Source organism: Salvelinus sp. IW2-2015, unplaced genomic scaffold, assembly GCF_002910315.2.
Source record: "Salvelinus sp. IW2-2015 unplaced genomic scaffold, ASM291031v2 Un_scaffold16374, whole genome shotgun sequence".
Taxonomy (NCBI): domain Eukaryota; kingdom Metazoa; phylum Chordata; class Actinopteri; order Salmoniformes; family Salmonidae; genus Salvelinus; species Salvelinus sp. IW2-2015.
This window is the reverse complement of record NW_019957557.1, coordinates 459,560-472,296: the sequence shown is the minus strand read 5'-3', so window position 1 is coordinate 472,296 and position 12,737 is coordinate 459,560. Positions and strand designations below refer to the sequence as shown.

Below are 12,737 nucleotides of genomic sequence, written 5' to 3'. Positions count from 1 at the left end.
GAGGGTTTATTCTCCAGATCTTTAACCATTTTCCAGAACTTCTTGGGGTTAGATCCAGAGAGAGAGAACTGCCCCTTAAAGTGACTAACTTTGGCCTTCCGGATAGTCTGAATGCCGGATAGCCTGAGTATGCGTGTGCCGAGCCTTTTGCCAAATGGAATTTTTGAGGTGGAGTAACTCTGCCAGATCACGGTTGAACCAGGGGCTGAACCTGATTTTAATTCTCATTTTCTTTATGGGCCGTGTTTGTTAACAATACCACTGAAAATATTAAAAAAGAAGGTCCAACTGTCTTCGACAGAGGGGATCAAGCTGATTCTATACCATTTTACAGAGGCCAGTTCATGAAGGAAGGCTTGCTCATTAAAGTTTTTTCACAAGCGTTTGACAAATCTGGACAGGTCGTTTCACTGAGCAGCCATTACGAAGACAGGCTGTAAAACAGTGATCTCTAAGGTCATTACAGAAAACACCAGACTGATACTGATATATTTGTGAGGATGACATCAAGGAAAGTAGCCTTTTCTGGGTGTTTGGAGTCATACCTTGTGGGATTGGTGATAATCTGAGAAAGATTTAGGGAGTGCCATTGCTTTAGGACTTGGTCAGGTGGTTTAAGCATGTCCCAGTTTAGGTCACCTAGCAGGACAAATTTAGACTTAGTGTAAGGGGCCAGGAGAGATCTTAGGGCATTTAGGATACAGGCCGGCGCTGATGGTGGACGATAACACCCAGCAACAGTCAACAAATAGCTATTTGAAAGTTTAATGCTCAAAACCAGCAAATCAAAATGTTCGGGGACAAACTTGGTGGAGACAACCGAGCACTAAAGGTGTTCCTTGGTAAAGATTGCCACTCCACCACCTTTGGAATATCTGTCTTGCTGAAAAAAGGTTATAACCAGAAAGGTTAACATCAGTGTTCACAACACTCTTTCTTAACCATGTCTCAGTGATGACCAACACGTCTGGAATGCAGCTGTGAACCCACACTTTCAATTGATCGATTTTAGGTAATAAGCTTCTAGTGTTTAGGGTAATAAGCTTCTAGTGTATATCAAGGGAGGCCAAATACTTGCTGGCTTCCCTTGCATTCAATACTACGTGCAGCAACAATGTCATTCTATTTTTGACCAAACAGCATCAGATAGATAAGCTACACATATTGAGACAGGCTACACATATTGTTTCGTTTGCTCCGATGCTTTCTCTGGTGAGATACAATCGAATTGAAGGAAATTTATGAAACACAGAGAGAGTCGAAAGATAAGTAATTTTGTATGTTTTCGTATTTTTGTCTTGGGAAAGCCTGTGTTGCCTAGGCATCCATGAATACACACCACTGCATGAAAGACAGGAGGATTCCATTACCATTTCTCTACAAGTAGGGTGAGTCAATATGTTTTTTCTATTTGCACAAACGCACACACACAAATCAGAACCATTGACAGCCACATCATATTTAGCTTATTTTGATTGGACTAAACTGTTTTTGGTATTTTTTTAGTTGTCACTGTACTAGACTAAGGATAGGTGATTTGATGTTGTTGAAGTTGAAATGGTGCTGGAATAGTGGAGGCAGTAACTGTTTTCTTTGCGACATGCGGTAGGTAACTCTGCGTGGTTCAAAATCAATAGTTGTTTAGTAGTCTGAAAATGTCGGAAACATTAACTTGCTTGACCATGCTGTAGGTCATGTAACTGCTTGTTACATACAATATGCTTCGTGGAGAAGGAGAATATCTTAGAGCGCTCTGAGAAATGCCAAAGGGTAATACTAACCGCTGCATGGTCAGAACTGAGTGACAATGGCATGCATTTATAGAGTAGTCTACTAACTCTCTGGACTGGTGAGACATAATCTGCATTGCTACAGAGTCATTCAACATTACAGGACATATTTTAATCATATTTTGATGTGAAATGTCACCTGGTAGCAAAATACATGAATTAATAGTGTTGTTCAAGTTTCATCTTGTATATGAATTGTACGTTTGAATTGAGTGATACATTATACACTGAGTATACCAAACATTAGGAACACCTTCCTAATATTGAGTTGTACCCCCCCAACCCAGCAGCGTTGTAGTTCTTGACGCAATCTTTTGTCTTGCCCACACATACACAATCCATGTCTCAATTGTCTCAAAGCTTGAAAATCCTTCTTCAACATGTCTTCTCCCCTTCATCTACAGTGATTGAACAAGTAATTGAACAAGTGACATCAATAAGGGATCATAACTTTCACCTGGATTGACCTGGTCAGTCTATGTCATGGAAAGAGCATGGAAATGTCATAGAAAAGGTACGGTATGTTTTAAAAACTCTGTTTTTGTAGCAATTTCAAGTACCAAACTGTCTTATTGTGAAAATAGTAATACTCGTGGAAGTGGATTCAAAGTTTGATCACAACGTTGAAGTGTAATAGAGTAAACAGGATGAGTTTTAACTGCAGTTGATCCACGAGACACGAAGACACGAAGGCCACGAGACAACAAAGAACCCTTTGCTCTCCATTGACATAGGATATATTTTGTCTGTTTGATTTTTACTTTCTGTGTCTCAAGGTATAATAAATATAAAGTAAATTAACAACTTTGGGATGAATGGCACCATGAACCAGACAGAGGGGCAGCACAGAGACAACTATGACGTTTGGAATGGCAGCAACACCTACAACATCACACTTCTCAATGTAACCGCTGTCTTCCAGTCCCCTCATCCCCCCTGGTCATGGACAAGGCCATCAGTGGCATCACCATCATCATCCTCTTCATCACCATGGTGTCCCTGGGCTGCACCATGGAGATCTCCAAGATCAAGGCCCATATCCTGAAGCCTAAAGCGGTGGCCATTGCAGTGGTGGCCCAGTTTGGTATTATGCCTTTCACTGCCTTCAGCCTGGCCAAAATCTTCCAGCTGGGCCCCATAGAGGGTGTGACCATGCTGATCTGTGGCTGCTGTCCGGGGGGGAAACTCTCCAACATCTTCGCCCTGGCCCTGAAGGGTGACATGAACCTCAGGTGAAACTCATTGATATGTCTGTTGTGAGGAGATTACAGCAGTCTGCTCCATCAGGCTGCTGAGGGTTTTCAGCATATTTACGTCAGGCCACAGAGGCTATTAACATGTCGGACAAAACCTAAATGGTAACTTCTTGAAAGTAAATTTGTTTCACAATAGAAAAATACAAATGTTGAAATAATTTTGCACATGGCATGAATGCTAAACCAAAAAAATCACACAAACTCAGTTAATAAAATATGGAATGGAAATTATAAAAAGTTTCATTCCCTCCTCTCTTTGTATCCTACAGCATTGTAATGACCACATGTTCTACTGTTTTGGCCGTGGGTATGATGCTTCTGCTGCTCTTCCTATATTGCCATGGCTTCAATAACTTGGAAAATGCTGTGCCTTACACCGGCATCACCATAGCTCTCATCATGACACTAGTGCCCTGTGCCATTGGCATAGCCATCAACCATTGTGTACCACAGTACGCTCAGATCATCATCAAGGTAAACTGAAATACAGGGCCCAGATTCACAGTTCTTACACAAAAACTTAAGCTTCTTCAGAAAGAAAATAAGAAGTTCATAATATAGTTCATAAGTTCAATTCCTCAACAATATCTTAAGATTGAATGATTTTCTCAAAAACTTCTCAAATATATTATTACAATCTTAAAATGTGTGTTGCTAGGCAACCGATTTAGCTAGCTATCTATCTAGCAATGACAATCATGTTAGCATATTTCCTACTGAGATTACTGTTCTAAAACATGTTCTTGGGTTTAAAATAATCAATACTGAAACTCAGATGAAGTTTGTGAGTGAATGAAACATGTTCAATTGCTTTATGAGCGTATTCTCTCACTACCCTGAGTTTAAGAGGGTTTAGCTATTTTAGAATTAAGAACAAATCCAAAAATGTTATTTTAAATAATCTAACTTCTTAACTTTTTGCTTAAGGAGAAACATAAGAAATAGCGCAAGAACATTTCCAATAACCTTTTTGAGGAATAGCAACTTTGCTTAACTTTCTTCATATGTCTATAGTTAATAAAAAAAATGTCGGTTAAGAATACATTTCTTCTTAAGAAGGTTTTGTGAATCTGGTCCCAGGTCTTGTATTTTTGACCAAAAAAGTGACATGTCTGGAGAGATACACTGAGTGGACAAAACATTAGCAACACCTTCCTAATATTGAGTTGCACACCCTTTTGCCCTCAGAACAGCCTTCAATTCGTCAGGGCATGGACTCTACAAGGTGTTAAGCGTTACACAGGGATGCTGGCCCATGTTGACTCTAATACTTCCCACATTTGTGTCAAGTTGGCTGGATGTCCTTTGGGTGGTGGACCATTCTTGATACACACGGGAAACTGTTGAGCGTGAAAAACCCAGCAGCGTTTGCAGTTCTTGACACACTCAAACCGCCTGGCACCTACTAATGTTTTGTACACACAGTGTATAAGAGTGTGCCTTTTTATAACATTTTGTTTCTAATGCATTTATACAGCATGTTCTTACTAAAGGACATGAATGGATAGCCTCTGTAAAAGCATGCCTGATTTGGCAGAGCTTTTACTCCACAGGTTGGTCTAAGCATCTTCCTGATTGCCTACATGGGCATTGGCGTCATGTCAGGCATCTCCATTGGGGGAACAGTGTGGGTGGTTTTCTCACCCCAACTCATGGTTGCACTGATGCCCCTGACAGGCTAGCCTGCTGGGATACATCATGTCCACCATCTTCAAAGTCAATCATCAGTAAGTGCACTGCTGTATTCATCTGTTCAAGGATGGGGCTAAGGGGCATGTATCCATTCATAGCTATCAATAATAATATACAGTTGAGTGAACCATGTAACAAATATTTTCTCAGATGCAGGACTAGTTCTATGGAGACAGGCTGTCAGAACATCCAGCTGTGTTCTACCATCTTGAAGGTGGCCTTTCACCCGGAGATCATTGGCCCCCTTTATCTGTTCCCACTGATCTACATCATATACCAGGTTAGGCGAGGCGAGGCACTGCTTTTCATCATCCTCTTCAGCTGTTACCAAATCTTCAAGCCACCAGCTTAGGGTAAGTGTCACAGCTGTCTGGATAACACTAAAGTAGGTGTGGCTCACAGAACTTAATGTAGCCGAACCACGCTGTCGTTAGTGTGCCAGACTGTTTGACAAAATAAAGGCAGTCTTTCTTCTAAAATAATCTCTTCTTTCTCTCCCATAGCAAAGCCTGTATACCTGGCAGTGGCTGGTAAAGTGTAGAAAGTAGTAAAGTAGAGTAAATTTGCTATAGGTCCCAGAAGGGAGAAGCCCATAGAGATGGAGAGGGCACAGGATGACACCAGACCAAATTGAACAGGTCCAGGACAGGAACCACCACAGCAGATGCAACAGAAGACATCAAATGTATGGCATTTTAGGGCAACATAGCTTGTTTGGGATGTGCAGCACAATTTTACAAATGCAACTGTATACTGTAGGTGGAACTAGATACTATCATGTATGGTTGACCCTAGAGTATTTTGACACAACAGGGAATGCCCAGGTATGTTATACTTAGTGTGTAAATCTAAAAAAGTTATAATGTAGATTAAGGTTTGAACCAAATACTAAATGTCATTTCTGTATGACATAAAAGCAGCATATTTGTTCCTTTTGCTGATAGTATGGAGTAGCCAAAAATCCATCAGTGTTCTTGTGGCAGTTTAATGAGAAATTGTGTGATGCTTGTAATTACACAAACCTAATTTTCTGCTAATTAATTTTCAAAAAGTAGGTTTTAGAAGTCAATACTATGAATAAAGTAATTCACAATGCCACCTGGTGCTGAAAGAAAGTACAAGTAACCATAGCTATAAAACTATTCAGTGAAAGAGTTCGGGATTGGTTGACAAGAACAAAATGTTGCACAGCTCAAATTATATTTAATCAAAATTATCACAGGGTATATACAGAGTAAAATTAACTATCTTCACACCAATTGCATTGCTTAGTCCCAAAGGAAATCCAAAGCAACTGAAACCAGCAACTGAAACCATTTGAATAGGCATGACACTAAGCTTCTGTACATAACAATGACCTGTTTTTTATTAATTATGGTTAACCCAATTAACTTTAGTCTCACATTATGTCCTTATGAGTCCACCAAGGTGGCAAAGTTAAAAGACCCGTCTTAATATAATTTCCCAAGAATTGCGGAAGCGTCAAAGGAACCATGGCTGATCAACAGCATTCTGAACATGAATATATTAAATACTCAATTAAGTTTCCCTATCTAGACTTAATTAAAACAATTTCAAAACAACCCACAAATAAATAGTAAGTATTAGGTGTCCAAGAAACACCAACTATGCTCCAATTTGTTACATCACTAAGCTGTGGCGACTGAAAATGTACATTCATTTTAAAATAATTTTTAGGAATGAAACCCAATACAGATGGTGTTTGTGCATAGAAGTGGAGATCTAAGGCCATTAGAGAAAGAGTGTACTGACATGAATGAGAGAATATGAATGCTAAGCCCAATGTCAATGAGCTGAGAAAAGTTGTGCCTCAACCTTGGGAACACTTGCCTTTAGCAAAATCTTCAAATAAGTGCGTGGGAAAAACATTGAGTTCAAAACCATGATCAGAAAGGATGTGACATCAAATAGTTGTGCCATAAAGAACCCCAATGAGAATATGAAAAGTTAAAATCATACGTTCTTATCATTAAAATGTTAAGAGTAATTGTAAAATCTGTGTATGTGTGAGAATGACTGGTTCAATATAAGTTGCAGTGGCCTTCATCATGCATCATGCCTGTTGTGCTGCAGTGATCATGTAAAAACAGGTTGACATGGTACAAATTGGTGATGGGTGCAATGATTCTCAAAATGTGTTTGCAGCATTAACCATAAAAAATAAAAATAAAATACATATGGATTACAAGTAAAGAATTTTCAAAAGGCATATTGAGCCTTTCAAAAAAACCTTCCAACATACTGGGTGCTCTCTCTCTCTCAGTTTTATGTCTCTGCACTAAGCCAATGGTTAAAAGAGCACGTGTCAGACACTGGACATAGTGTAAGAAGTCCTATAAAATTGCTAAGCATGTACATGTGAAATCCCTCTGTGCCCTTCTCTGGATGGGGGAAGAGGTAACATTCTGCTGAGAATGACACGGCCTCACTTAGTGCCCCAAGAGGAGGTGGGTGGATAGTCTGTTGTGTTGGCAGCTGCTGCAGTGGGGAGCTCCAGACAGGCCTCCGGCTCAACACAGCAGGTCAACAGCAACCCTGTCAGCAACTCTGGGTGTTTCCGTAACATACACCCAAGCGTCTGCAGCATGCTTCAGGCCTCCTTTAACAAAGGCATATCTGCAGGACGAAACAAGATACATCAATACACTATATGCATATACGTGCATTATCAACCAATACATGCATGAAGAGAGGCCTGTTTGGAGAGACATAAATTGACGTCCCACCGTCAGAGTAGTCCATCTCAGAGTTGAGGGGCAGGCTGTGCTGCTCACTGCACGTGGAGTCCCTCCGCTGTGAAGGTGCTGCAGCAGCAGCCTGCTCCAGGCCCCAGCAGGATGAGAGAGAGGAGGAAGAGGCGAAGGATGGTGGTACTGGGTGAACCACTGCCATCTCTGAGAGCTGGGGGAGGGTGGAGGGCCTGGCCTGGGCAATAAGAGGTTCTGTCGTCCCTGCAGCTTGCTGGCCCTCTGACAGCACTATCTGGACCCGGGACTCAGAGCTGAGACTCAGAGCCCCTTCGCCACACACCGCCTCCTCATAGGATGGCAGGGCCACCTGTACCCCCTCCACCATGATGGACACGGGCTGGCCTGACACCCCCTGCTCACGGCTGGGGGAGCAGAGGAGTGGAGCAGTCTTAATACCTAATTACTTTAGACTCTTAAAAAGGAAAGATTCACCCATTTAGAAAGTTATCGTATTTGTACGTTTCTGAGCGATGTACTATCGATCCCCAGGGTCATATCATGTTTTCATGTGTATCTGAGCTATTCATCGTTCAAGCAGATATGAATACAGCCGGAATGAGAAGTTTTGCATCATATGAACTATTTCTGCCTGCTTGAACAGTTATGAGACATGCACACCCCTGGAGTACACACAGCTTTAGTAGGATTAGCCTACTACAGCTGATACTGAATAAGCATGTCTGTGGTTTCAGGCCACTCACCGGCTGTGGTTGAAGGACTTGAGTTTAGGCTGCAGCAGGACAAACAGGACCACTAGCAGCAGGATGAGGGCTACAGAGCTGGCAGTGGAGGCCACAATGGATAGGGTGGGTATGCCAAACACAGGGGTAGGGTCTCTGTCTGGAAGAGGGGAAGCAGGCAATGAGACCACACTCAAACACTGTCCATTAAAGGACAGACAGTCCTGCCTGAGGCTTCAAAACGTAGCATAGTATAACTTCATCTTGCAGGTTGATACAACAATAAAACAAATAGTTCAAGCTACCTAACACTGAACTCTGGAGAATAAGACCGTGTAATCACAATATGGTCACCAACCTTGGTCCAGGAGACAGCTAATCTGCATGGAGCCATCCCACTCCCCATCCTGACAGGTCAGGTATTTATAGTCTCCCTTCAGGATGTAGCCTTCATCACAGAAGTACTCGATCACAGTGTGATGGTTTAGTCTATGGCAGGGGGACGGGTGGCAGGTGTAGCCCCCATTCTCTGGCTCAAATGGAGGCAGACACACTGTTGACAAGAAAAAAAGAGAACCATTATCAGTGAGCGCACAAACCAAATTTTAGACTTAAAAATATGTTAGTGTGTTTGGAATGAATTCAGAGTATTTAGTAAAGCCATTGGTACCATCACTGCGTATGCAGCGGGGTGGGTCTGAGGACCAGCAGCCCAGGGGGGTGCAGGTGATGATGTTGGGCCCGTCCTCCAGGAAGCCTGGGTCACAGCTGTACTGGAGCACCGTGCCCACGGGGAAGGAACCTCTGTTGGTCTCTGTCAGATTGACTGACCCATGCTGGACCATGAATGGCCTCACACATCCTTGGTTGACACAGCTAATCTGCATGGGGCCATCCCACTCCCCTTCCTGACAGGTAAGATATTTGTATTTGTAGTCTCCCCTCAGGATGTAGCCTTCATCACAGAAGTACTCAATCACAGTGCCCTGGCCTAGCCGGTGGCAGGGAGAGGGGTGGCAGATGTACCTTCCATTCTCGAGCTCAGACGGAGGCCGGCACACTGCTGGTCAGAAACAACACAATCATGTTATAGTTATAATCCTACATTAACTACATTTTGATTTCAACTAGAGAGAAATTATACTCTTCACAATGAGTCATAGTGGTGGCCACATTGTGGAGAGTGCCACTCACCATCACTCTGTATGCAGCGGGGTGGGTCTGAGGACCAGAGGTTAAGAGGGGTGCAGGTGATGATGCTGGGCCCATCAGCCAGGTAGCCTGGGTCACAGCTGTACTGGAGCACTGTGCCCACAGGGAAGGAACCCCTGTTGGTCTCTGTCAGGTTGACCAGGCTGTTCTGCACCATGAACGGCCTCACACATCCTGAGGAGGGAAGAAAGGGCATATAATTGATGCTAGAATATTCTGATGTTAATGCTCTATTTGAAACAATGTTGTTAAAAAGTATTTCTATGCGAGTGGGTTTTCTGACGCTTATATAATATCAATGAGTCATGAAGGCAGTGGGAGCCGAGTTGGCGCAAGGCAAGAGAGGATCTCTAGCAACAGTTTCAAGACCCCATCCAGCATATTTTACTAATCAGCTATGGGAAGGAGAGGATGTGGGGACTTGACACCTTAATATTGATATTACATGTGGCAGATGTGGGCCAGTTGTTTGCTCAAATAAACCCAATTCCGATGTTATAATTGACCACATAGAGCAATGTACATCTAGCATTATTAGACTTAAAAAGAGAGGAGCTGAATCTTAGCAGGGTAAAAGCAGCAGTAGTGTACGGAAAGGAGGAATGAAGCTGTGTGAGGGAGCCTTTTGCTGAAGATGAGCGACCTCTTACCTGACCCTTGTCCAGTGGATAGCACAGTCAGGAAGAGCAACAGAGAAAGTGACTGCTTGTCTGCTGATGTGGGCAGCCCAAGGGCTTTTGACGTGGACTCTAACATTCCATTGCACATCTTTTACTTCAGCTGCAGAGGTAGTCAGCTCAACCTAGGGGATAGAAGAGCAACCCCGTCCCAGCTCTAGTTATGCTAGCCACATTTGACTGAGTCAATACTAACATTAAATTTGATAGCTAGCTAGCCAGCTTGTTACGTTCTGTTAGGTCATACTGTACCCAGGTCCATTTTGTTTTAAGTTAGCTAACTTGAGCCAGTTGTCTTCCTCTCTCGGTTGTTAGCTATCCTTAGCTACATAGTTACACCACAAAACCTGGCTAGCAGCGGTACTAGCTAACGTTATTTATCGCCAGACGTCAGCATAATAGCTAACTGCGAATCAAGTAGCTCCAGCTAGAACTAGCTATGCTAACAACAAAACCCTTAGCTATCGACAGTAGCTGCATAGCTAACGAACTAGCGTTAGCTCTGCTTGTGGCTAGCAACGTCTGCTATACTATACTTAACTAACGTGTCGCGTTGCAAGCTTACCCACACAACAATTCAGCCAGTCAGATCCTCCTCCACCCTCTTCCTCGCTTACTGTGGATACATCTGGATAATAATATCAGTCTCTGTCGAAATACAAAGATAAAAGGCAACTGTACTTCGCCAGATGCATCAACTATGCGCGGTCAGGGGAGACTGGAAATCGTCCCCCGCTAGACTAGTTTGGCGACGGGTAGGCTGAGTTCTTCTTCTGGACTGGGTTCTTCTTCTTTTACGTTTTATGGCAGACTACACCTATTGATGTATTGCCGCCACCTACTGTATAGAATATTGAAACAAAACAAAAACGGTATATTCCCACTCCTTCAGTCACATTCAAATCACACAGTGGTGGAAAAAGTACTCAATTGTCATACTTGAGTAAAAGTAAAGATGCCTTAATAGAAAATAACTCAAGCAAAAGTCGCACAGTAAAATACTACTTGAGTAAAAGTCTAAAAGTATTTGGTTTTAAATCTACTTACGTATCAAAAGTAAAAGTATAAACCATTTCAAATTCCTTATATTAAGCAAACCAGACGGCACAATTTTCAAAAAACGTTTTATTGACGGATAACCAGGGGCACACTCCAACACTCAGACATATTTACAAAGCATTTGTGTTTAGTGAGTCCGTCAGATCAGAGATGTTCTCTTTAAGTGTGTGAATTGGACCATTGTCTTGTCAAAATGTAACAATTACTTTTGGGTGTCAGGGAAAATGTATGGAGTAAAAAGTACATTATTTTATTTCGGAATGTAGTGAAGTAAAAGTTTGCAAAAATATAAATAGTAAAGTACAGATACCCCAAAAAATTACTTAAGTAGTACTTTAAAGGATTTTTTACTTAAGTACTTTACACCACTGAAATCACATCCCTACCAAGGCTCAGGTGCCTGTGAGGACGGAGCATTCATCGACAGGATTCCTTGTAATGCCTCTGCAGAAAATTATAATGCCTGTTTTATTCAAATTTCCTCTCCGCTTGCATTGTGCAGTTGCTATTTAAATATATGTGTGTATTATTTAACCTTTATTTAACTAGGCAAGTCAGTTAAGAACAAATTCTTATTTACAATGACGGCCTACACCGGCCAAATCCATTGATAACCAAAGTAATAAACGCTACAAAGTCCACCTTCTTAACATGTAAAATGTCAGGATCCCTCTGTTGACATTGGACATCATCTTGTGTCTTTACTCCTACTACCATTACTTCTTCAACTACACTCTTGTCAATACTCCGGACAGGAAACATTCTGGACAGATCCTTATTCTTGCCTCCTCCATCTCCTTCACCTTAGCAGAACACTTCAGAAATTTGGGTGGATGTTCACCAACACAATTGCAGCATTTAAGCTCAGCTGGCATATAATACTCCTCCCTTCTACATTCACTTGACACATGACCAAATAATTTACATTTATCACACTGCATGGGTTTGGGCACGAAGGCTCTCACAGGGAATATCATATAATCCAAATACACGTGAGAAGGGAGAGACTCTTCATCAAAAACAATAGAATGGATGGAGTGGGCTTCCGCACTCCATCTAGCATGCGGATCAGTCGTTGTTCACCAACCACTTGATCCAATTCTTCACGTATATCCTTTGCATTTACTTCTAGCGCCACCCCAGAGATAACACCCTTGATAGGCGCCCTGTTTGGATGATCCACACACGACACATTCCAATCCGACATCTTCTTGAGGCGCTCCTTCTCTTCCATAGAAAAACAAAATAAGCCCACTTCTCGTTATTCTCATCGACAGCATCTCATCCAACGCATCCACAATTTTAATAGAAACTTCAAACGGATCTCCCAGATAACAATATCGATCCAAAACCCTTATTCCAACCAACAAATATTCAGAACTAGGTTTGGATTTATTTGTTTCCACAATCACTTTACTTCTCTTATTTCCTTTTGCATTCACCACTATAATCCAACTAACCCTACACCTACAGTAAATTACCACCCCATTAACTCTTCTGCAGTAAAATCTCATACACCCAGGTACTTCTCTGAAGTCGTGGAATGAATGTGGCTCTGTTGGGCTAAATTGCTGTGAGTGCTGCAGTCTGTCCCGGGATC

The 12,737-nt window shown here is 42.1% G+C and overlaps 1 protein-coding gene and 1 pseudogene across 3 annotated transcripts; one reads left to right on the top strand and one right to left on the bottom strand.

The window, feature by feature from the left end:
* Nucleotides 1-2,601: 2,601 nt before the first annotated feature.
* Nucleotides 2,602-5,279, top strand: LOC112080557 (hepatic sodium/bile acid cotransporter-like; annotated as a pseudogene).
* Nucleotides 5,280-5,921: 642 nt separating this feature from the next.
* On the bottom strand, nucleotides 5,922-10,864 carry LOC112080565 (sushi domain-containing protein 6). 3 transcript variants are annotated; one of them, XM_024146363.2, is made up of 8 exons: nucleotides 10,644-10,864; nucleotides 10,052-10,203; nucleotides 9,384-9,575; nucleotides 8,860-9,252; nucleotides 8,548-8,742; nucleotides 8,211-8,349; nucleotides 7,486-7,871; nucleotides 5,922-7,375 (listed from the first exon to the last, which is right to left on the bottom strand). In XM_024146363.2, exons 2-8 carry the CDS (start codon nucleotides 10,167-10,169, stop codon nucleotides 7,350-7,352), a joined length of 1,449 nt encoding a protein of 482 aa, XP_024002131.1. In that variant the 5' UTR covers nucleotides 10,170-10,203; nucleotides 10,644-10,864; the 3' UTR covers nucleotides 5,922-7,349. The 3 variants fall into 3 exon arrangements, with proteins under 3 accessions (XP_024002131.1, XP_024002133.1, XP_024002132.1); XM_024146365.2 differs by having other exon boundaries at nucleotides 8,860-9,249; XM_024146364.2 differs by having other exon boundaries at nucleotides 10,648-10,864.
* Nucleotides 10,865-12,737: the final 1,873 nt, after the last annotated feature.

Excerpts from the sequence above, each read along its gene's own strand:
- LOC112080565 (XM_024146363.2), bottom strand. The coding sequence starts at position 10,169 with ATGTGCAATGGAATGTTAGAGTCCACGTCAAAAGCCCTTGGGCTGCCC. Across the intron at positions 9,576-10,051 it reads ATCCACTGGACAAGGGTCAG|GATGTGTGAGGCCGTTCATG; the intron begins GTAAGAGGTCGC and ends TTCCCTCCTCAG. Across the intron at positions 7,376-7,485 it reads TGAGATGGACTACTCTGACG|ATATGCCTTTGTTAAAGGAG; the intron begins GTGGGACGTCAA and ends TTCGTCCTGCAG.